The sequence below is a fragment of the Acomys russatus genome, chromosome 12, assembly GCF_903995435.1.
Source record: "Acomys russatus chromosome 12, mAcoRus1.1, whole genome shotgun sequence".
In the NCBI taxonomy this organism is placed as follows: Eukaryota; Metazoa; Chordata; class Mammalia; order Rodentia; family Muridae; genus Acomys; species Acomys russatus.
In genome coordinates this window covers 34,121,697-34,147,405 of record NC_067148.1, presented here as the reverse complement: position 1 = coordinate 34,147,405, position 25,709 = coordinate 34,121,697, and the positions used below count along the sequence as shown (strand labels likewise).

The 25,709-nt window shown below is 46.2% G+C and overlaps 1 protein-coding gene across 1 annotated transcript in view; it reads right to left on the bottom strand.

Moving 5' to 3' along the window:
- Positions 1-17,160, bottom strand: part of Lancl1 (LanC like glutathione S-transferase 1) — a 34,701-nt gene extending 17,541 nt beyond the window's left edge. Inside the window, exons 1-2 of the mRNA XM_051154157.1 lie at positions 16,842-17,160; positions 12,681-12,798 (exon numbers count right to left, since the gene is read on the bottom strand). Coding sequence (XP_051010114.1) covers positions 12,681-12,798; positions 16,842-16,922 — 199 coding nt within the window. The 5' untranslated portion in view covers positions 16,923-17,160. The remainder of the gene's footprint in view (positions 1-12,680; positions 12,799-16,841) is intronic.
- Positions 17,161-25,709: the final 8,549 nt, after the last annotated feature.

The window sequence follows — 25,709 nt, the reverse complement described above, 5'->3', positions numbered from 1 at the left end:
ACTTTTCCAAGCCAGAGACACATGGATGAACTGAGCATTACTAATGGTTTTTGGTAGGTGGCTATTTTGTTAATAATGAACACAAAATGCGATCCTTGTGATATAAAGCAATTCAAAGTAAGGGTGAAAAAAACCTAGCTTTTTTTAAAAAGGCAATTTTCTGTGTGTGAGAAGCTAGTTCATGTCACCAACCCTACACTCTGGTTCCCTTGTAGGCAGGGATTGGACATTTGAGAAAATACACTCAAGTCTTCTAATATTTTTTCTTGTCAGGGACCCTCCCCCCACACCCTTCGCTACTTTGGAGATTAACATAAGAGCTTGGAGGGTCTTTGCCATGGTCCCTGCTTGCTTTGTACCTGACCTCCCTTAAAGCCTATGGAGTAACTGAGGCTGTGGCTGCAAATCCTTATTACAAGTGCCTGTGGCAGGAGACAGAGCTCCCCCTCTGAAGGCAGCTCAGTGAGAAGCAGCTGGAGACACGGAGAAAGGAGTCTGTCTGCCTCAAGCATTTCCAGAAACAGTTTTTCCTGTAGAGTACATTTTCCATCTCATTTACCATTTTTAGAAGACACAGCCTATGTTTAAATCTAAATTAATAGAGCCAATCTGGTCATGGATTTCAATGCAGCAAAAATGCAGTCTGCAGAATTACTTTCCACTGTACTGAGGACAACTTTAAATTCATATACTTTTCTCATTTTGCATGGGTAATCTCCAAAGCTTTGTGTTACAGACAATTCAATTTCACGTGTGTATTAAGGCCAAATTTTCATTTCCCACCAAAGTTAATAACCTTGTCCGCTCTTTCAAAGTGGCACGGTGTTAGTGATTCCAAACGTTGATGAGCAGATGGAACGATGCTCAAGGTTTGCAGACAAGTGTACAGAACCACGTATGTGGGGAGGGGAAAAAAAATCTCCTTTTCACAAATGATCAACATCAAGGGCTCCTTCCAGAATTACCTCCTTAACGGCTTCACCGCCGCCCACGTCACGTGCCTGCTGGCAATCCACTTAAACTGCTGCCCTTCCACTCTCCCTCCCGTTCCCACTGCTGCTGCAATCCCCCTAATTAAGTGATGTTAGCGCCAAAGCCAGATAATGACATAGCCTGTATCTGAGGAAATGAAAAGTGATTAAATACAAGGCCAGTGTTGTTTTCCTTTTTGGATGCTTCTCTCATGATCGAGAATTCCTTTTGTCTTAAAGAGCTAACAAACAAAACCTATTATGCCTCACAATGATAAGACCCGGTGCATTCCTCATGGAAACCAGGGACTCTCTCCTTTGGCTCTTCTCTGATCAGCACAGTTACCTTCTAGAGTTTCCTGAATTTCATGGGCCCAGGTTCCGGTTCCCCTCCTCCCTGTATCCTGGGCCCTGGTGTCATATTTCCATTAGGCAGTCTGTTCCCTGAGTGAGTGGGCTCCTCCTGAACAAAGCATTGTGGACGGAAAGAGCTATAAGTGCTGGATTCTACTGCCAACCTGGACCTACTTACAATCCAGAATGGGTCAGGAGAATAGACAGAAGGCTTAAGTAAGAGATATTTCATTTTTCATCAACATGTTTAAATTCAACAATAGAAAAAGTGGGGAAGTGTAGAAAACCTGCAGCTGAATGTCTTGGGCCAAAGGCTCATATCCCCCAACCTTGATATTACACACACACACACACACACACACAGAGAGAGAGAGAGAGAGAGAGAGAGAGAGAGAGAGAGAGAGAGAGAGGAGGAGAGGAGAGAGGAGGAGATGAGAGAGAGAGAGAGAGAGAGAGAGAGAGAGAGAGAGCGAGCGCGAGAGCGAGCGCAGGCAAGGTGGGAAATGAAGCTGCAGCGTGTGGTCCTGATGGTGAAGGCACAGGTCTGGCCGCAGCTGCTCACTGGAAGTCACAGAGCACTGCAAGGCTGAGCATACATCCTCGGCTCCCTTCCGAGGCCCACTCCTGCCTTCCAGAGGCAGACACCGTCATGAGTTCACCTATTTGTTTGACTGTCTGCCTCTAAATTTGTAAGAAAAAGCCTAGATGTTATTTGTTAGTTCTTTCCATATTCCCATCTGGAATATGAATATTTACCTCTTGTAACAGAGACATAGAAGTGGTTCTGTAAATGTACACTCATTTTCCCCCACCGACCAGACCCTAGATTTCAAGGTGGAATCAACCTGCAGCAGGAGGAAGCCCTGGCTAAGCTCTCATCATGAGTACGTATCCTTCCTCCTACCTTCTTCCTGTCTGGGATGCAGAAGTGATGGCATGTCAGGCAGTGACTGTAGCCCACACACTGGGAACTCTATTAGGATGCTGGTGCCGCTAGGAGATCGTGGTCTAGTGCCCTGAGACCTCAGATCCCACTGCACTAGACCCCTGCTGTCTACTAATACAAGAGAGAGAATGTCAGTCTTATTTAAGTGCAGTGCCACAATGCTGGGAAGACAAGTCCTAGGGTACAGAGCTCTTCCCAAAGCTAGAGAGGTAGCAAAGCTGGGTCTCAGGCTCAGCCAGTTGATGGTGGTTTCATTTGAAATACATCCTTTTAAGCAGGAGAACAGCATAATTTTAAAAAAGTCATTATAGCTGCCCTGTATGGGTTGGAACAGCAGATGCTCAAGGGTAGGTAGCAGATGCTCAAGAATACGAGTGAGGCAGGTACAGGGCAAGAGGTAGACTAGAGACGCGGTGAGAACGAGCCTGCCTGGGAGGTAAATCAACAGGGCTTGGTGACTGCTAAGTGGCAGGCAGATAAAATGATGGCTCCTGGATGTCCCAGTTCCACAGCTTCATGCGCACCACCAACATGGCAGCACAGGCAAACGCCAGGTTCTCAAGGGAAGACTGCCACTGTGCCCATGGAGAAACACATCTTTAAATACATCACTAGTCCTCTGTGCATTCCCGGCCAGCCTACCTACAAATCAGTCCAGGACAGCCAGGCTACACAGAGAAACCCTGTCTCAAAACAAAACAACAACAAGAACCCCAAAACATTGCTGGTCTTTAAAGGGCACTTAATTTCAGGAGGAAAATACTTGTGTGATTACACCACAATTGGGCAGAGGCTCAGTGATTGACAGAGCTGCATCTGTTAATATTTAAATCCATCACAGAGTAAGACAGCAGCCATTTTAATTAAGTGTGTTCTTTGGTTTGCACCAGAACATGAAGTTCCTTTGTACCCTATTTGCTAAGCAAAAACTATAAAACAGAGATATACTTTCTTCTTCTATCTCTTAACATTTTTGGACCATCCCAGAAAATATTTAAATGTGACTTAAGTTTTGATTACACTTAATTGTAAAATTAAGCTCCACCTATTTTTTTCTATGTTAGAAGTATTTTATTTAAAAATACAAAAGCTGTCTTTTCATGAATCCAGATAAATTTTGACATTTTCATGAACACAACACTTTTAAAAGTCTTGAAACCTATACTATATTTGTCTCAGTGTGTGTATGTCGCAGGGCACACACGTGGAGGTCAGATGGTAACTAATGGACATCTGATCTCTCCTGCAAAGTGTAATTAGACAACATTTATTTATGAATCCTATAGCCAGAAAATGTGATCAGTAAGCATTTGGGAAGCATCTTAACTCTGTGTTACCTGTATTCCCCAATGGCTCCCAACGTGAGTCAGGCGCAGCAAACTGACTTGCCAGTCTTTGTGGTCTGGGAGGCCAGAGAAACTGAGGCACGTGACATTAGCACTCTGGAGACCTCCTCGCTCACCCTGGTCCTATGGCATCTGATGCTAGCCTCTGCTTTACAGCCACAGACACTTCAGTTCATTAAACAGGAAGCAAACTTGCCGTTCCATCCCTACATTCAAATGTTCAATGTTTCGCCAGTGGCTGCCGCAGTGACAGCAAACTACCATTTCCACTGAGGCAAATGTCCTTACGTGACTGCTCCGAGGAGCTTGGAAGCGTTCCTCTGCATTAAGCAGCTGAGGATGTCTGGGGCTGCCTTAAACTCACCCTGTAAATGCGGCTTCGAAACGTTTGTAACTCATTTACTTTAATAAAACAAAACAAAACAAAACCCTGTGAAGCCAAAGACTTGTGTAAGAGCCATCAACCCTGGCTTGCTCGGCTGTTTCTTTCCAGAGCTGCCACTCTGGGGAGGGAGGGCCAACTGTTCAGGGACACTTCTAAATCTGCAATTTCCTTACTCAGCTGCTGATCCTCAGCAGCGCTGTAAATACAGCCAGCTGTTGGGAAGTAATTAATACTAAGCCTTTACATTTCTGGGAGATCATTAGTTCTATTCTTCTTGACCAATCAAGACCTCACTGTGTCTCAAATCCAAATATGTCTCTGTGATGCTAGAGGCTACTTCATTTACTCAACAACCAGTTGGCAGTGGAAACTTTGCCAGAGGATGTCAGCCCCTTGCAGGCCAGGGTCTCTCACAGACACAGGAGCTACGGCAGGAATAAGGTAAGAGTGTAGACTGTTAGGGAGCTGCCAGAGGTGGTCCACTAGCACTCAGTAGTTTGGAGAGTCAAGATAATTACTAACGGGAAGAGGAGGAAGAATTCCAATCTAAGGTCAAACTCTTCCTTTATTGAAGCTTTAAAAGCTCACCATCAATTACTATTTTTTTCTTCCTTCCATATTGGGGGAAGAAAAATGAAAACTCCTAATGAACTTCCATTAACCTGACCACCTGCCTTTCTGTATCAAGTTGGTGCTTTCTACTTAATTTCAGAATTGTTCCTCAATCTTAGGTGTCAATGACTGGGCATGTGCACATGTCTCATCAACAGAATTAGCTGCCATTAGGGCAGTAGCTTCTTGCTGGGGATGACTTTACTGTACACAGCTCTACCCATCCACCCTGGCTGTCAGTGCAACCCCCATGGTGGTGTCTATTCAGCTGTGAGTTGTAGCTGCCCACTGTGGGTTGCTGGCTGCACAAGCCCCTCTGAGCGCGTCACACAGGGAATGGGGGAGGAAAGCGGACCATGATCCTGCATCTTCTGCTTAATACTAGCCCAAGCAGACAGTAGCAAAAGAGGCCCAATGGGCCCTTCCAACATGGCTTTTTTTTCCCTTTTAGCTATTTGCACAACTGCCATGCAACTGTGGAACCAGGCTTGAAGAACAAAGGAAACATTACGTGGTCTTCTTTTTCCTCAGTGTCCGGCACCCCTCCGTTTCATAAGTAAAGATCAAATACAGAAGTCCTGTTAGTCTTTTACTGGCATAACGGGTGATAGATAAGCTAAAGTGGGCTCTTCACGCTGGGGTCGACGACTGCCTCTGCCCTTCCTAGCTGTGCGAACCCTTGCTAAGCCTCGCTAAGCTAAGCCTGAGCACTCTTGCTTCTCTATAGGACCACCGAGTAACGTAGCTTACAGGAACAGTTCCTGGCTATTGACACTGACTTAAGTGTCCAATCCCATTAGGCAGTGGACATCACTGGATGTTAACTCGCTTTATTCCAGCTCAGATCTCTCACTTGAGGGGTGAGGGCAGAGGGGACCAGCCTCTCCCTGTCCCCACAGTTCAGCACCTCCCCTCCCTCTGATCTGTGAGGACTGAGGAGTGTTCTTAGATAGAAGCTGCCTGGCTTCCAGGAGCCCCCTGGAGTCCCCTGTCCTCCTCTGTTCCTGCCTTCCTGTTTAGCAGGCAGCATGCTCGCTCACCCAGGCCTATCAGGTGTTCTTGGAGTCTGGGGGTATAGGCCAAGGGGTGAGAGAATGTGAGGCCCCAACTCTCGGCTCTTTACCAGCTTCGAAGCAGATATGGCAAAACTTGTCAGCTAATCCCTGAATCCCTATCTCAGCTGGACCAGAGTGGAAGGTGATGAACTGAATCACATCCTAACAGACACGAGCTGAACTGAATTTTCATCCTTTTTCCCTCGCACCTAATTTTAAGCAATTCTTTTGGGTTAAACAGGTAGTGGCAAAGAACATCAATGCAGATGTGCTCCCTTTAAACATTCCTTTTTCAAATATTTTTATTAAACACCGACTACGCACATGACATTATGCTGAGTAGAAGTTATTTAAAATGGGAATGACAGGCCCTGTTGCAGCCTTTTTGGTCTCTTGTAAAGGCCACTGCCTATGTCACTCTGCTCTCCTTTCTACTATTTCTTCTTTGTATGTGTGTATGCATGTTTATATATGTGTGCATGCATATATATGTGTATATGTGTGTGTGTGTGTGTGTGCACGCGCACACACACGCATGTAGATCCAAGGCTGCTGTCAGGAAGGAGTCTTTCTCAACTACTCTCAACCTTACTCATTTAGCCAGGGCCTCTTTTTAAAAAATATTTATTTATTTTTCTTCCCCGAGACAGGGTTTCTCTGTGTAGCCTTGGCTGTCCTGGATTAGCTTTGTAGACCAGGCTGGCCTTGAACTCACGGAGATTCCCCTGCCTCTACCTCCCTGAATGCTGGGTATGCCACTGCACCCGGCTGTTCTGGGGAATCTTGTGTCCACATTCAGAATGCTGGAATACTCCAGGTAGCCGCCACACCAGCTCAGAATTTACATGGGTGCTAGGGACCTCTCCACTGCTTCTCATCCTTCAATGGCGAACACTTGACTCAGGCGAGCCATCTCCTCAGTTCCCCTTCTACCATTTATTCTTGTGTGGTTACAAACACTAACGTCTGCTCTCTGTGCTTCACCTGAGCACACTCTGCACATCTCAAGCCTGCACTTGTTTCAAACTTGTGCCTTACTGAGATAACCCAGAGTACAACGGCATCAACATTATATGCTTTGATGTACGACAGCTCAGAAACGGATCAGGCAACACTCCTGGCGTAGTTACCTGCCCAGTGGTTGCTAAGAAGGACTCCAGTGAACCCAGTGTCCATCCCCGTCCAATGGCAGTGGCTTGGAGGGACGGGTGCTTCTCATGAAGGTGAAGGGGACACCTGCTCAGGGCTCAAATTAGACAGTAAAATGCTGTTGCTGGTACAGAAGCTTCTTATAAGAAGAGCTCAAATAGCAAAGAGAAGACAACTGGCCAGAATGGTTTCTTTCAAGTAAATCTAGTGTCCACGGTAGCTGAGCTCCACACACTAACGTGGCAGCTAACAGCTATACATGTGGCAGATCAGAGGACGGCATCTTGAAACACTAACGACCTGCAGTTGGAGCCCTAAGTTAATATTACTCTAGGGACCACGCTGCAGCTCGTCTTATTTAAAACGTTATCTAATACTCGAGAAGAGGACGGGCATGCCAATCTTAGCCTCATTAACTTCCTGAGCTGCCTAACAGGAGCTTTGTTCATGCCTTTCCGAGCTGGGCCCCTTGAGCCCTCGGAGCGCATCGTTTTTCTCATTTAAAGTGTAAGCTGATCAGCTTTTCTCCGAGGAGCCAGCGGAGTGAAGAGCAGGGAAAAGTGACATTACATGGAGGCTAGCACTTCTCCTCATGCTTCCTAAAGACACCGAGAGATCAGCCCCCCTTGGGTTTATTTAACCCTCTGCTGCTATCTGTCAGAGAAGCAGTGTTTTACAGTAAACACTTACTCTTAACACAGTGACACTCCCCTGGCCACCAGCCCTTTATAGCAAGGGCTCTGTACTAGTCTTGTGTGTCTTCAACTCTAGACACCATTGTAAGATCTACGGTCTACCCTAGAACAAAAGGCAGCCCAGCCCAGTGCCAGGTAGCTCTACGGCCTGTGGAGAGTCCTAGACTCACTGTTCCCACCATAGAGGCAGCAGCTGGCCGCAGATTTGGTTGTAGGGCTCCACTCCTGATGTTTTCTGTGTCTAAGACACCTATATGCTTCCCTTGCTCCTAAACCGTGAGCACAAATGCCTGTTCGCCTGCTGGGAGGGGGCAGAGACTAAGGCTGGCACAGGCTTTGCCCTCAGTGTCATACATTATAAGGGAGGGTTCTGGTGAAATGTCTGAGGCTGTTCATTTGTATCACTTATTAACAGCTGCCAATAATGTCAGATGGCGGATGAGAACTCACTGCAGAAGACCCCCAACACTTTTCAAATACTAGCCGTTATGAGACGCTTCCTTGACCAACTCATGTTTTATTGTGAATCTACACTGAGTGTAACTGTAGGACAGGAAGCAGGAAAACACTTTCTACAAAAGAATGCCAGGCATATCAGTTTTCTGGCTACAGATGCTGAGAAAAACTTCCAGGGTCTACTTTTGTCCGATCCTAAATAACCTACCCCAGGCTTCCCTCTGCTGCCTTGGTAATAAGGCTTGTTTCTCTACTTTGCAAATTCTTGCCATAATTCTTTAAAGAAATCTACTGAACTCCGAGGGGTCATAAGCAATTCTAAAACGTTGCACAGTAAGGTACTGGGGTGCCATGGCTCAAACTATTCCACATCAGAGACCCCAAGAAAATTTTCACTTACGGAAAGTACACAGGGACACAAGTGTAGCAGCTGGTAGGGAACACGCACACAGACTCACTCAGGACTCAAAGGACATGACTCCCGAGCCAGGCCTGCTGGACAGCAGCCCGTCATTGTCACCTGCTGGTGTGCCACCTAAGAATGTGGCCTTGCTCTGCTTTTTAGTGTGACATGGGAAACCTGGGGAGACTCCGCACCACGGAGCTATTCCGAGGTTCAGAACAGTGGGTTAAGGGGACGCACTCAGCATGGTGTGTGTGCTCACCACTGGTCACTCATGTCCATGTATACACATTCTCACCCCTGTCATGCAAATGTCACAGTGACAGTCCATAGGAACAATGCTTCCATCTCTGTGCTTTTCTTTCCGGGGTCACAGAATTTTACCTCTCTGTCACAAGTGTAAAAGGGTAAATGGCAGGTGTACGAGGTTTAAAGATGGATCTCACAGGTGCAAGGTTTAAATTCTACTGAAACCACACAGTTAACACTCCCAGTCCTATAAAATATTCTCAAGCTCCATTTAAAGGTAAAGTCCTGCTGCAGAACAGTTTGAAAAGTGAGGTCTGCCCCGCCTCCTCCCCCGCTGTCGTCAGTGTGTCTTTATGTAGCATGCATGTGTTTGCATGCATACAGGCAGAGTGTGTGGAGGTCAGAGGTTGACCTTGGGTCTTTTCCTTGGTCAGTTTATACCTTATTTGCTGAGCCAGCATCTCTCACTAGACCTGAAGCTGGCAGATCTGGTTACTCTAGCTAGTCTGTTCCCAACGATACCCTCCCCACCTCCTGAGTGCTGGGGTTACAAGAGGCTGCTGGGTTTGGGATTAGAGGTGGGCGGCTATGCTCTCCCAATTCTTATCTGGGTGCCAGGGAACTCCAGCGCCCTGCCTGGGCATCAAGCTCTTTACCCTGAGCCATCTTGCCAGCCCTTTCTTTACTCCTAGTTTTGTTAGCTATGTACATATTAATTCTTGCTATTGTACACATTGATTATACCAAAGTTTACGCTTATCTGAGCCAAAATTAACTCTCAGCCCACACCTAATGTTAGGGTGAATGAAACATAACAAATCAGATGGTGAGCTTCTAATTGTAATGGTTATCTTGCCAAGCACGTGTCATGCAGAGGTGCCCTGGCAGGAAGTCAAAGTACCTCGTCCCCGTTCGTCTCTGGTTTCACTGAAAGCCGGAATAGAAAATGCCGTGGGGGTCCGTGTGTTTGGACGTAAGTACATGTAGCACTGAACTCACGGTACCTCATCTCTCTGGTGAACCCTTTCATCTTCAAGGTCAGCAGAACAAGTTCACAGCACGGAGAGGCAGGCATCACGGAGCTGGGCAGCTTTGTTCTGGGGCTTTAAATCTTGGGGTCTAGTGACTGGTGTGTGTACAGTACAAGCAAAGAAAGGCAGTTAGAGCCCACAAAAGCAAAAAAGGGTCCAAAGGAGAAGAAAGGGAGGTGGAGAATGAGTTCATCAGTCAGAGAACACAGGCACATGTGCAGCCCCACCTCAGTCTCTGCTGGAGGGAGGCGCGCTGGGCATCAGACAGTCTTAGGATTTTGCATTTTGAGATATATCTCCGTGACAGGCTTTATGGAAAACCCACTATGTGTGAGATGAAGACTTTGGTTCCAAAACCAAGAAAATTGTTTTGAGTTCCTTTGGGAATAAAGAGGGAGCAAAACACCACTTATTTGATTTAAGAACATTTTAAGACCTTAGCAAGTTCATTCTTAGAAAAACTCTGACCCAAGTGGACAGATGTTAGAGACTTTGCAGATGGGGGAAAAAAAGATGAGGACCAACTGCCTGCACAGCCCAGCACATACTTAAGATAGTTTTGCTTACAGACAGGAGCTCTGAGACACTACCAGGTCTTATCTGAAGGTCTGTTTCTTTGAAACTGTAGCTAAAGGAGTGAGACACCTTTCTTTCGTAACAGCAGTGACCATGAGACTCTGCGTCGGCCAGTGCACACCAAGTGGAACGTGAACACCCAGTGGAGCGTCCACACAGTCTTCCTAAGGGAAGGGAATGCAGTTTTTCTTTTGCTCCCTTTCCCTCCAGCAGCCAGAGCTGGCCCTTAGCAGCCGTCTTTACCAAGAGCAGAACTAGTGGGTAAGGAATGACAAAACAGTAAGGGAGGAGCCTGGGCCCGCTGTTAACACCCAAGGTCACCAGGCCAGCCTACAGCTGTCCCTCCATGACTTCTCAGTGCAAGAAGCACCAACGAAGACGCTTAAACTGATGAATCTCACTACATTCCAAAGCCTAATTCTAGCTGAGTCAGCACTGGCTATCAGGCTCATGTCTACTAGAGAATAAGACATCAATTTAACCATAGCCCTGGCTCATACAAGCTGCACTGTAACCTAGCAAACAACTTGTAACAGCTTTCACTGTCTACTGACAACAAATATGCACTGAATGTCAGTGTTTAAGTTAGCAAAAAGAGCAACATTACGGCAGTCTTTATACAACAAGTAAGGTCCCAAATTCCAAATCATACTAAGAAAAGCCAAAATCAAGTCTCTTGGTTTAAAAAGCATCATTTTTAGAAGCTATCTGGGCACACATAGATGACACATGTGTATATGAGCAGGTAGTCACTGCTTTGACACACAGCACCAAGCATTCCCATTGTGCTGTTCATGGATGCAATGCTCAGCAGTGACACTGCAGCTGTCACTATACAGTTGTCTGTAAGCTATGAGGTCACTAAAGGCTCACAGATTATTATTTCTGTAGCTGAATCAGCGTTTTATTTTAGTCACCTCAGAGCTTTTCACTTTTCAGACTGAATACTGGCACAGGACAACCTTTACATGCTGGAGGAGACAGATTATTTGATGTAGAAATAAAGGCATTTTAATAGTGTTCGATGAGGGGACATAAGGCACCTTGCCTCAAAAGCTATTAGCAAGCTTATTTATAAGATTTTATGCTTCCTTTGAAATGCACCAGTGACTGAAGACATCCTCAACTGCTCAGAGTGCCAGGGTGCCACAGACACTTGCCATGGCAACTGCTTTCTGGAGCCAGCACTAAGAGCGAGCTTCTTGAGGAAAGATACTGGCAGCCAAAGGAGCCAGAGATGAATTGCAGCCAAAAAGCTTAAACCACGACCTTGTTGCTGGGCGGTGGTGGCGCACACCTTTAATCCAAGCACTCAGGAGGCAGAGGCAGGCGGATTGCTGTGAATTCGAGGCTAGCCTGGTCTACAAAGCGAGTCCAGGCTAGTCAAGGCTACACAGAGAACCCTGTCTCGAAAAGCCAAAAAAGAAAATACGGAAGAAAAAAAAAAGGAACTACATGACCTTCAGCTTCTCAATGAACCCCAGCAATTCAGGGTGCTTGACGGATGGTGCCTGAACTGAACTATAAGAACTATGAGCCAATGTAATCTTGCTTTAGACCAGGCATGGTGGCACGTGTCTTTAGTCCCGTAACGTGGAAGGTGGATCACTATGAATCTGAGGACCACATAATCCACACAGTGAGTTCTAGGAAAGCCAGGGTTACATCGTGAGACCAAGTCAAAAAAAAAAAAAAAAAAGTTGGCTTCATGCTCCTTGCAATTATGTTAAAGATTTTATCTGTCTTCCCTGACCTTGTAAGGAAATGTGACTTCTCACACTAAGGAGGGCTGTGAAGAGCCTGTTGCTAGCCAATCTCTGGCACACAGCAGCTCTCCTCCCGTTGGCAGCGCCAGATCAGTGTCCACATTTGCTTGTAAAATGCATGGTGTGTAGGAAGCCCTGTGCCCCTAGACTGCTTCCTTTAATGTTCTAACAGACAGCACCCTCTTGTCTTTGCACCAGGGAGGCTAACTGCGGTCCTGCAGCTCTCCTCGTTCTCTCTCACTTCCTCCAAAGCAGTGGCTACTTCTTCCCTGCCCTGCAGGCTATCAGCAGCAAGTCTGGTAGACAGAAAGCACATGAACATTAGCCAACAAGGACAGCAGAAGATGCTCATCCCCAGAACTGGCACTAACGGTAAGCCTTACAGATCAACGCTATGGGATGGCTGCTAAAGGTGACACTCACAGACTTGTTTTACCCTGAAGACGGAGCCTCTGCCCCTGTCTCAGGCACTCTTCTAATGAACTACATCATGCTGAAAATAATGTTCTCTTCACAGTAAACACCCTAGCATCAGGAATGAACATCTGTAGTATACCTGCCCTAAACAATGTTCACACTGGAAGTGATTGTGCAGCCCTGCAGGCTGTGCCCACACCTCGCAGCCCTGGGAAGGTCCTGTTCTGGGTCTCACCAGTGTGCATGCTAGCTCAGTCTGCACTCTATACCTGTCCAGCCGGTGTAGCCACTGCCATCCCGAGAGTCTGCTGACTTTAGGCCTCTCTCCATTTGCTGAAGGAGTTCTCGAATCTTACTGGTCAAGCGCTGTGAGAACTCAGGAGTCAGCTGTAGAAATCAATAGAAAATATTTTGAAAATGAGTAAAAGTCGATCACATTAACAGAATTAACAGGACCTTCATGATGACATTTTTCTACTTATGGAAATAAAATATTATCATGCAAAACTTAAAGCAGCCTTAAAGGTTTAGGTTTTCCAGAAACCACATAGGGAGCTCATATTGTTATTTAAGCCAGCATGTTTATTTTAAAAAATTATCATGAGCCAGGTTATAGTGGCACATGCCTGCATTTGGGAGGCTGGTGCAGGTCAGCTACTTTGAGGCTAGCCTAGGCTACACAATCAGACCTAGTCCCTCCCCCCAAAAGTAATTTTATTTTTCTTTTTGTGATTCAAGACAGGGTTTCTCTGTGTAGCCCTGGCTGTCCTGGAACTCACTCTGTAGACCTGGCTGGCCTCGAACTCACAGAGATCTGCCTGCCTCAGCCTCCCAAGTGCTGGGATTAAAGGCATGAGCCACCACCACGCAGTTTAACACCTAACTTGTTTATATTGCATTCACTTCCTGGCATCGGAGAGTAACACCTACCCCGTGGTTTCTTAAAGGCTGTCCACCCTGTGTCTCAGGAGTTTCCCACTCAGGGAGGTAAATAGTGACTATTTTACTGTTCATCAGCCAAAGCTGTATGACAAGAATCTGGGTACTCGAAGGATGCGACCCTGGGGTTAGTGACACCCATGTGAGGGCCTATAGAACTGATGTGCAAACCTGAGGTTCACAGGTCATAGGCATACATATTCCTTTAACTTTTTTTCAGATTTATTTTTATTATATATGTATGGGTGTTTTGGTGACTTGTGTGTTGGTGCACTATGTGTGTGCTTGCTGTCTTGGGAGGTGAGAAGGGGGTGTCTGATTTCCTGAAACTGGAGTTACAGACAGTTGTGAGCTGCCACATGGGTACTGGCAACAGAACTTAGGTTCTATAAAGAGCAACAAGTGCCCTTAATTGCAGCTATCTCTTCTGCCTCCTTACAAAGGCATCCTCTTCTTAAAGGCTCCTGGGAAGTAGTTTTAAAGTCCTGTGCACTTTAAATGACTGAGTGTATTGAGAAGTCGCTTTAGTGTATACATTATTCAGAGCCTGGCTATGACTCCCAGGCTGGGATGGCACAAAACCGTAACACTTCAAAATGAGGCGAAGAACATTACAAGTGCAGAAGCGTGCTTCATCATCAAGACTGCACTATGCAACCTACGCTGGCCATCAGCAGAGTCTCTACTATTCTTAGTCTGGCTGCATGCACCCGCTTATGCACTCAAGGCAAGCACGTGGGTAGAGGTTAGAGGGCAACTGTCCAGAGTCAGGTCTCTCCTTCCACTTGGGTCCTCAGCTTGCTTGGTGAGTGCTTTCACCTGCCTAACCATCTTGATGGCCCTATAATCTCATTTTTAAGAAGGACACCTTAGGCTAGGGAGATTGATCTGATAGTAAAGTGTCTCCTTTACAAGCATGAAAACTTAGGTTTGACCTTGAGAGCCAGTGCACAAAACCACAGGGGATGCTGGCATGTGCTTAGAGGGGGCATGCTAGCATGTGCTCATAGGAGGCACACTGGAATGTGCTTACAATGGGGCACGCTGGAACGTGCTTACAGTGGGGCACGCTGGAATGTGCTTACAGGGGGCATGTTGGTGTGTGCTTACAGTGGGGCATGCTGGTGTGTGCTTATAGGGGGCACACTGGCATGTGCTCATAAGGGGGGCACGCTGACATGTGTTTACAGTGGGGCATGCGGTCATGTACTTACAGTGGGGCATGCTAGCGTGTCTTACAGCAGGGCATGGTGGTGTGTGCTTATAGGAGAGCACGCTGGCATGTACTTACAGTGGGGCATGCTGGCATGTCTTATAGCAGGGTATGCTGGCGTATGCTCACAGCAAGGCATGGTAGCATGTGCTTATGGTCTCAGAGTTAGAGAAGAGAAAACAGGCCGATTCCTGGGACTCGTTGCACAGCCAGTCTTGCCCTACTTGTTAAGCTCCATGCCAGAAAGGCCCTGTCTCCACAGGGAACAATGGACATTACCCTCTACCTACACACATGCAAGCTCTGGCACAGATGTGCAAAGAGGCACTTAAGACCGGAAGAAGACAGTGTCATAAGTATGCTCAAACAATAATGCTAATAACTGTCAGAGATTCGCCTCTGAGGGGCATCCCTGGTAAGGGCTGCGCATGATGCAGCATAGGGCGCCACTGAGACTCCGCAGCGTGACATGATACTAGTAGTACCCCAGAGGCTGAGGCAGAAGGATTACTTTGAGTTAAAGGCCAGCCAGCCTGGGCTAAAAACTGAGCTCTGGCTTAGCATTTCAAAATTCCAAAGAAAACGAGTCAATTGAACAAAACATGTTAGTGCACAAAAGTTGTGAACTTGACTCCCCAGAATTTGATCTCAGAACACATAAAAAGAAGCATGTAGCAAGGTATTTTTCAAAGTACATTGATTCCAGGACTCCTGCAACAAAAATGGCAGGCAGAGACAAGAGTCAACCAGGCGCTGTGGGCCAGCTAGCCTGGAGTGCATTGCATAGCAGGAGAAATAACAGACCGTGCCCTGACAGGGCAGAAGGCGAGAACAGACTCTGCATGGTTGTACCGTGTACGGGCATGCACATCACACACATGCAATGAGTGGATACATTTTTTTTAGGCAACAAAAAGTAAAAACAGTAACAGTGATAATTAAGTGTGTGAAAGCATTGACTTATGAGCAGCCTGAAGCCTAAGACTAAAGTTTTGTTCATGAGGGCACTTCGTCAAAAGTGCTCCCTCAGCCAAGTTAGCATGAAGCGGCAAGCCCTCCTCCAACCAGACAGACTGACTCACACCTTAGCTTCAGATCTGCTGAGGGAGGCAGAACACAGGCCTATATGGCGACCAGGTGGCTGTGGGGACTCCAGGCGATTACCCAAAGCTTTGTCCCAGCAGGACACATACTTTGGTGCCCTTCCAACACTGCACTTCCATCATTTGCCCCCTCCTATTTATTGCATGGCCAAAGTGTTCTCCGGGGTGAGCCTACAGAGCCACATAAACCCAGGAGATGCGAACTCTCACAGCTATCGTATCATATCATAAAACATTTTCTGCTGCCCCCTCCCAAGGTTGACACATTTCAAAGAAATAAGCTGATAAAAAAAAAATTTTTTTTTAAATGTACGTCTACAAAAGCGAGTCTAGGATAGCCAAGGCTACACAGAGAAACCCTATCTCGAAAAACCAAAAAACAACAACAAAAAATGTACGTCCACTGGTACAGCGGCATACGCGTTTAGTCCCGGGGCGGCTGAGGCAGGAGGATAGTGATTTAAAGGCTAGCCTGGGCTACCTTGAGTTCAGCCTAGGCTACCTAGCGAGTGCACACTCTTTCTCTCTCTCTCTCTGGGATTTGTCCAAACCAGCTGTGCCTTCCATAGTCGCCAAAGAGGCATGAGGAAAACAGGTCCCTGGTGCCACACCCCCAGGCTCTCCTCCAAGTGCCTCCTGATATGCAAAGTAATGTTTAAAGTACTCTTGGTTTCTCTAATCTTTGGCTGTCCGCATTCAGCTTTAACGATGGTTTCGAAAAAAGGTAAAATTACAAATTATTTCAGGCCTGTTGGTCCCATTTCTCTCAGCACCGTGCCTTTAAAGACATCCTCCCCAAAGGCAGGTTTGCTCTCATTACTGTGCCCAGACTTGCGCACACTCACTAAGGAATAACATGGCACCGATGAACACAGCCAGGCTCTTCAGCCCCCTTAATGCCACTTAGGGAGTGAACTTCGAAGACAATTTTTATAAACGCCATTCTTAATATTTGAGGTTATTCCTTCCAACTTAGTGATGCTGACAATGGCTTTTTTATTCCCTATGCAGGGCTCACTCAGTACATCCTGACTTAGATATTATGTAAGTCTGATCCAATCACACATCTTTAGCAGGGGACGGATGGGCGGCCCCATCTTCCCAGGCAGAAGTGAAGTCCTTCCAGGATGGTGGAAGCAGAGGATAGGTGGCGACGCAGGCAAGCCTCAACTCACCCTCCCAGTAGAATCAAAGTAGCTTTCGGCCAGGGACTTGTTATAATCGGCATAAGGATTCGGAAAGGCCCTTTGAGCCATGACGCCGCCGCAAGCGAACCTGCAGAACAGGAGGTGGAGAGATTTCAAGGGGCGCCTAGGCTCGGGGCTGGGACGCGGTCGCGACCATAGGCGCTCCGGCAGCCTCCGGCCCGCAGCGGCTCGGCAAGCTGGCGGAACGGCGGCCGCTGCTCGGAGCACAGCGGGAGGAAGGGGACCCGTTTTCCACCCACGTCCCACGCCCACGAGTGGGACACAGGTAGATGATGTACCCCAGCAAGCCTCTTTACTGGTCTCCTAAGCCGCGCAGCGCCGACGATAACAGACGCGGCACGTTCACCGCCCACTTCCTGTAGGCCTGGCCAATCCACGGGCAAACAGAGGCAGAGGCCCGCCTCTCGACTCCAGGTTCTTAAAGTCACACCTCACTTTCTGACACGGTGGGGGGCAGGGGAGCGGGAGTCCTAGAAGAAAACAAATTCAGCTCTAGATCCCAGGAGTTCGAAGCCCCTTTTATCTGCGTGCGAAAAAGTTCGCTTTCACATCTAAACACCGTAGCCTTAACTACAGATGACAAAATGAAATCGGGCAGGGTCTTTGCAGATACCTTCAGACTTTTAAATTATATCAGCCAGGTGTGGTGGTGGACAACTTTAATCCCAGTACTGAGGAGGCAGAGGCAGGCAGATCTCTGTGAGTTCAAGTCTAGCTTGTTTACAGCATGCGTTCCAGGACAGCCAAGGCTACACAGAGAAACCGTGTCTAGAAAACAAACAAACTCCCCCAAACCACACACCAGCACCATCATCGCAAAAAAACAGATGTGCTAAACACTCTGGGGACATTTTTTTTTTCTTCAAGGTTCTGTGAAGGCTGTGTACAAGGTACCAGGTGACTATTGACAAAAAAAAAAAAAATCAGGGAATTTACCGAAAACTCAAATAAAAAAACTCTTGGGACATTTATTCTGCTCCTTACCTTCAAAAAAATAAAAAAAATAAAATAACGAAGGACAAAGAGTGAGAGTCACCGCAGTGTTTAACAGTCTCTTTGAAGATTTTCTGTTGATGTTAAATCCTACCTGGGACATATTAGGCCCTCTGTGTTCAAAGAGCGTGGGGGTTCAGCTCATGTCTGTCAGGGTGGGGAGAAGTGCCTGGGCTCAGAGCTCTTGCCACTCTTGGCAATGAGCAGAGTTTGATTCCCGCATCCATATATCCGTGTTGGGCGAACTCCAGCACCACCTACACGCACGCACGCACACACGCAAGCACGCACGCTCGTGCGCGCGTAAAGGAGAGATAAACCTGTTTTTTAGGGTTTCAAGTGTGGGGTCAGAACGGTCTCCTGAGAGAACAGGTGAGGTTAATTCACTAGAAGACCAACCACCTCAGCCAGGAGCTTAATTGTTGCCAGCTGAAAAGATCCCTTAAACAGACTCTGGGAGGAGATATATAAATGAGCCCAGCACTGGAGGCAGGGCTTTTTTTGGAGACTTGGGATAGATTTGGCTGTTTATTTCTGCACTTCAAGACCGCTCGAGGGAAGGCTTCGGGGCTCCTGCTCCTGCTGAAGTTCTGGGTTCTGGTTACCCCAGGTTCCAGCAGAAGAAATCCTGCAGCTCACGCCCGGAGAATTGTTCCTCAGAACTGATATCCTTAAGGTTTTGTTATTGTGTCCGTTAATCCTCATTTCCTACTGTTTTGGTTAGTCGGGTTATAAGTGACGTAGGCTTGGTCACTAAGTTGTTAATAAAATATATTGGTTAAGAAAATTGAGCCTACACAGACACACACACACACACACATACACACACACACACACACACACACACACATACATACATACACACACACACACAAGAGAGAAAGAGAGCAAGAGAGAGAGAGAGAGAGAGAGAGAGAGAGAGAGAGAGAGAGAGAGAGAGAGAGTGAGTTTAAGTAATTATAAAATGCCATTTCATTTCCCTCACTCTTGATTAAGGACCACAAGCCTCAGACCTCCCACTGTTCTGGAACCTTCTCTTCCTCCTGTTGGCCCCAGTTCTCACCTGTGAAGTTGCCACCCAAACTCTGCCTTAGACTAACTTAAAAGTTCCAGTTTAAAAAAAATAAATAACTGTTGATATTTCAGAAAATCCATTAGTTCAGTTCTCTCAGCATGTTCATGGAGAGTTAGTGAAGGTCCTTCGCAACTATTAAGCTGGAAATATGGAGGCGTGGAGGAGCATCTCATAAGAGAGACAAGGAAAAGGAGAGACAGGCATTTTATCAGCTCTTCTAGTGCAAGCCCAGCACCATGAGATCCCATCGTAGTCTTTGCATGAGCGACGGAAACTTCAGTGATATTTAATTACAGAGGGCATGGCTGGGCATAGCACACAATGCCCGAATAGATGACAGTGGACAGGAAGATGGCAACAGCGCAAGGACAGAGGAAATCTGAGAGTTTGAAAGGTGGTGGAAAGACCTGAGAGCCATGTGCCAATGTGGGCGGTGTGAGATGCTCAGCTCTCCAGCCTCTCAGCATTGTTGATGCTGGGGACACAGGCACATGTGTAGGGAAGCCAGAGGCGGCTGTGGTGTCCTCTATCACTCTGTCTTGTTCCACTGAGACCGAGTGTCTCACTGAGCCTGGAGGTTGGTGTTTTTCTCCTTGGCTGGAGTCAGCCAAGCACCAGGGATTCTACTGTCTCCATCCTCCACCCCAAACCTGGGATTCCGGGTTGGCACATCTAGCTTTGATGTGGGTGCTGGGGGTCTGAATTCACACCCTTACCCATGAAGATATCTCTCCTGGCCAAGGCTGCATTCTCTCTCTCTCTCTCTCTCTCTCTCTCTCTCTCTCTCTCTCTCTCTCTCTCTCTCCCTCCCTCCCTCCCTCTCTCTCTCTCTCTCTCTCTCTCTCTCTCTCTCTCTCTCTATATATATATATATATATATATATATATATATATATATATGATAGATATGTGTATACATCTTTCTGTTTTAGGCATAACCATTCTATGTATACCAGAAGCCAGCTGCTGGATCATAAGACATCTCAGAATTAATTTCCTTAATATTAACCCCCCAATACTATTATACTGCTTTCTAGAACCACTGGACTAGTTTATTTTGTCTCTGTTGGGACCTATCAGTTTCTGCCCAGCAGGTATTGTCTAGTATTCTAAATTTACCATGTTAATGAGTGGCATAGAATCCTATTGATGTTGAAATACTCACATTTTTTTTGGTAGCAGTGTTGGGCTTTTATTCATACAAGTGCCATACAACTAGACTTCACCTGTGAATATTCATTTTTGTAATTGCTTTTCCATGATTTTCTTGTCAGTTGACAGGTTGTCTTGGTCTCCTGGCAGATAAATTCCAGTTACTAAGTTCTGGCTTCAGATACTGCGAATATATTCTCCTGTCTGTTAACTTTCCTACACCATTGAGTAAATAAAACCCATGCAACTTTGCTATTGTGACTTGAAGACTTTGCTTCAAACTCTATGTGTGTCTATCCAGTCACAGCCTTGGGTATGCCCAGGCTGCTGCTGAGTTCTCCAAGAAGCTCAAACAACACAACTGCCTGAGATGCTAGCAGCATTAACCCTTTTTTCTGCTGCCCCCTTTCTTGGTTTGCAGAAGCAATCTCCAAATGCCACAGCATGTGCGAGGGTGACAGCTAAGTCACAGCTATGGAGAGGCCTCAAGGATGTTGTGGAAATAGAAAGAAATGCACCTCTCCTTAGTTTGGGTCAGCTTTGTTCCATTCAGGATGGTACATCATCTCTCAGCGTGCCGCGCTTGTCACAGTGTCCGCGTGGGTCAGAGGTGCGTCTGTGTTCCAGCCTGAGGCGGGTCAGGCAAACTCAGGCATGCACAGGCTCGTGGTGCAATCCGTCGCTTCCCTCATGTCTCCACTGGTGAGAATTAAGCCACATGGCTGTGACTGGCTGCCCAGGAAGCTACAGAATGAGGTCATCTTCCAATGCACTGTGTCTAGCTTCGCTGTATAAAGGAGAGGACTGGTTTGGTGCGTAATGGTCTCCTATGCACAGTGGAACTGTGTAGTTCTTCATAAGACGGGTACCCATCTGCTAGTGTAAGAGCGACATGGTTACGAGTCTGTGGTTGCCCTTAGCCTCTGACCTTGTTGAGTGCACTATTGTTGTCTATGGTACATCCCTTTGAACTTTGTTAATTCTGTCATTGAACTACAGGAGGAGATAGACCATGAGACTCCATATTATTTCCTGGTTGTCAGAAACATCTCCTCTAACACACACAGACAAACACACACACACACACACACACACACACACACACACACACACTCAGCCAACGGCTTTTATTTATTCTTCCTCTTCTACCTAGGGTAGTCTATTTTTTTTTTTTTTTCAGCTCATAAAGTTGTAAAGCAGCAACCGTCTAAGACTGATTTACTGTCACTGTCCTGTTGGCTTAACATCCAGTAGGGGTTATGTACAACTGAAGCAATTTCCTGCTTTACCCACGGTGCTGACTCCACTGACTGGCAGTGCCATTGGCAGCAGAGGAAGCAGACAAGTAAAGAGACATTTACCAAGCACACCGTGGTACTGTTTTAGTCTCCCCGAGACAGTATTTTCTATGGCACAGACAACACTGTCTCCTTGCCTTGTCAGGACTGTTATTAATGAGCTGACAGATTTTTTTTTGTCCCTGTAACTGCCAGGCAAAAGCTCCTATTATATGAAACATAGATACGCTAAAGTTCTGTGGGAGATTAAAAAGATTGTGACTGTTTCCCTGCTTTCCTCTTAGCCCTCAGGGAAGATCTTGATCAACAGCCCAGCTGATGTCTCTAGGAGCAAGGAGAAGCTTTCCCCCTGTTGTTAAGAATGTGTGCCTGTGTTCCATGTGGAGGTTACACAGACCCTCATTCTCTATGTGCATGTTAAAACTAGGAAATAAGTAATAGGAAACCATCATGTGTCTGTCCCTGGGATTCTTCTCACAGTTAAAAAGCATTACACTTTAAAATGTCAACTTTACTATATTTGTGTGTGTGTGTGTGTGCACGTGCGCTGTGTGTGGAGGTTGGAGGAAAATTAGAAGGAGTTTGTTTTTTTTTTTCTCCTTTAACTGTGTGGGTGCTGGGAATTGAACTCTGGTCGTCAGGCTTGGCAGCAAGTGCCTTTACTCACTGAGTCACATCTTCAGCCCTCAGAAACCACTAATGAGGTGGATTGCATTTGCTTCCATCCTGACACAGCTACACAACACTAGTGCATATAGTCAGGTGATACATCTTCATGCTTGGTCCATCCCCATTTGAGATGCCCACCAGCCTGTCCACTGGCTGACGAGGGGACATCAGGGTTTACAATGCTTCATGTCACGTTACAGACTTGCCTTACAGCAGACAGTTTTCAGTCATTTAAAAGAAAACATTAAAATTTTCCAGCCTTCTCGATAGCCTTGCTATTTATACTTCAATTTTCTTTTCTGTTTGCTATAAGAGGCAAGAGGTCCAATGTCAAGGTGAGTAACTGTGCACCATGAAGGTTTGTAGTGGGAATCTGAAGACATTGCCTCAGTATGGCCATATGTGTCTGGAAATAGAGTTCATAGACCAGGGCTGGAGAGATGACTCAGACGTTAAGAGTACTGGTTGTTCATCCAGAGGTCTTGAGTTCAATTCCCAGCAACCACATGGTGGCTCACAACCATCTATAGTGAGATCTGGTGCCCTTTTCTGTTGTGCATGTGTACATGCAGACAGAACACTATACATAATAAGTAAATCTTAAAAAAAAAGAATCTACCGGTCACCTTGTCACCACCATGTCACATCAGTTTTGAGTCATTTGTGTTGCAGGTCTGACTGTGACAGCCATCAGGCCAGGCTGCAGCAAGGGCCTTCCTCCTTCATCAACACAATGCTTGGGCTGAGCCACAAAGTCTGGCTTCAAGGCCGTGCTCTGGACCAGCTGAGTAAGGGAGAGGACTCGGACTCCAAAGAGTCACGCCTACCTTGCTCTTCTTGAGGGCTGATTCCCCTACATCATCTCCACCAAAGCTTAATGACGCCACCAGCTGCTCTCTGACTTCCTGCCAGACACTCCGTCTAAGGGGGATTGGATTGACTCCGCATTATGAAAGTCTCCTGTAGGCAAGAATTGCACACTTGGCTGCATTGTCATGTGAGTCTCTTGCTGTCTAGAGTTTGGCCTGTTTTGGTTCTAGAAAAAGAAAAGACAAAGAATATAGTTTGAATGTTTAAAAACCATGGCTATATACAACAGGCTGGAGTTCTGCGGTTTACTGATTTCCAGTCTCCATCTGGCACATTATAGTCCCCGACATAGTTTATACCAGTGGTTTCCAACCTGGGGTCAAATGACCCCTTCACAACAGTTGTCTACGATCATTGGAAACCACAGATATTAATGTGATGATTCATAAGAGCAGCAAAATTACAGTTATGAAGTAGCAACGAAATAATTTTATGGTTGGGGGGGTCATCAAAACCTGAGGAACTGTGTTAAAGGTTCAGAGTATTAGGAAGGCTGAGAACCACTGCTCTAGACTAAAGCTAAGAAAGAGAACTGAAGAGATGGAGGAGGGGGAGGGAAAGAAGAAAACAAGAAGAGAAGGGAGGAAGGGAGGGAGGTACGGAGGGAGGGAGGGAGGGAGGGAGGAGGGTCCTGTGCCCTTACTTTAAGATAAGCCAGCCTGTGCTTCTAGTCAATATTTTGGAAATTTTACTGAGACACTATTTTTTATACAATGTCTATTCCTTACTTTTTTTTTTTCCTTTTGGGCGCTCAAGTAAGTTCTAACTCCACCTGTATTTTCCCAGAATTTCTTCGATATGTCTCTCAGTTGAATGTTCAGTCAGGTTTATAGCAGGGTAGAGAAGAACTACCCAGGACAAGTCTTCCAGGAGTCCTGTGGCTTTCTCTGGACCTCAGGGAGGAAAAAGACCCCTCCACATATCTCCATGCGGGACTGCAGCCCCATAGTATGTCTGTCTGCTGCCAAGCCTGAGGCTGTGAGGTAGGGAAACAGGAGGCTTGCTGTCCCTCTTTAATCAAACACTCATAAACCTCCCAGAACGTTCACTGTGGTTGGCAGGTACATGAAGAGGTCAAGAAGGGGAGACTGGCCTGTGGCCCCTTCCTAATAAGAGCAGCTTGTGTTCACAGGACCTTGTCTGTGTGCCAAGCACTCTGTGTAAACTACTTCTGTCCATCGTTAAAACAGTCCCATGTGTAGCCTTTTGAGAATCATTAAATCAAGTGGCCACTGATGTGGTCCTGCTCAATCTTGCCTGAACATAGGAATTATCCGGAAGTCCTAAAACTTCCAGTTCTCAGAGCCTGGAAGTAGAGTAATTACACCGGAATACCTGTGAGTGGAAACTCACAAAATGCCCGACGGAATCTTCTCCCCATCTGGCCTCTTTTTATTATCCTCTTTCTCTGAACCTCAGTTCTGAAAATTGGACCTACTTTTGTTGCAAGTAATACCTGCTTTCCATTGAACTCTGCTAATCTTCGGTCCTAAACTCCTTGAAAGCAAGAGGCCATTTCACTTATCATGTGAGCACAGCATATAGCCCTAATACCCTTTCCTGAAGATTTGTTAAGAGCATAAAAATGCAAGAATAAAGCAAAGAAGAAACCACAGGCCATCTCTTCCTTTAGATTTCCAGTTCTTTTTCATCTTCCTCTCTGATCTTCACCTTTATATATTTATAAACATATATGGTATACACACATTTATACCTACATGTTAGTATTGGTATATATTTATATATCATACACTTATAAATATAAGGAAAAACAGTGATTTTTATGTATTTTTTGAAATTTTCACGCATGTATTCAACATGTCTTGATCATATCTACCCTCTATTAGCCCTGGGTCTTTCCAAAAATATTTCCCTCATAATTGTATGGCTTTTGTTTTGTTATTTTTAAATAGCTGCCTGTGCTTAATTAGTAAAGCCCATTTTTACACAGAGCTGTGGCCATTCACTGGGCATAGACAATTTACCAGTTGCCACAGTGCCAAAGAAAAAAATAACTCCCTTTCCACAACCAGCCATCAACTGCCAATAGCTCCTCCAACGGGGGCAGGGGCTCAAGTTTCCTCCTCGTCTGTAGGGGTGTGATGCTGATATGGATGCCCTATCCGTGTCTGAGCACTCATAGTCATGTTTTCACTTTTCCACTATTGTCCACTGCAAAAAGAAGTTTCCCTGATGTAAGTTGGTAGCAGCTCCAGTCTGTGAGTCTGAATATAAAATTATAAGGGAGTTTGACCATATGGCCCGTGACTTTCCTAGCCAAGGAATTAGGCCTCAAATCCAATCAGAGAGCAGTCGGTTACCCACACAACAGTCATAACAGTCATGCCATTACAGCGTCAGTGTGCACTTCTTGCAGGCCAGTGGTGTAACTTGGTTCAGCACTGGGCAAGACCATTTATGTATTTTCTCCACAGTGGTCTGCATAGCACCTTCCAGCACTATGAAATCTAGCCAGCAGTGGGAGTTTTATCATCCATGCTAATACTTTCTCTGTTCTACAACCAAAATGTGTGGTGTGTTCAAAAGTATGGTTTTTACAAGCTACTTGTGGCAGGCAACCAGGAGGAATGACAGCAGCATGTGCTGATGTGAGGGACCCTGGGACCGCCTTGTCCGACTCACAAGGGGGATAACCTGTTACTGCCATTGAGATTTTGATTTCATGAATCGTCACTTTTTCTCAGCCTACTCCTGTCACAGCAGAATTTGCCCCTGACCCTGTTCGCAGTCCACTCTGCCCTCCATTCTCTCGTTGGT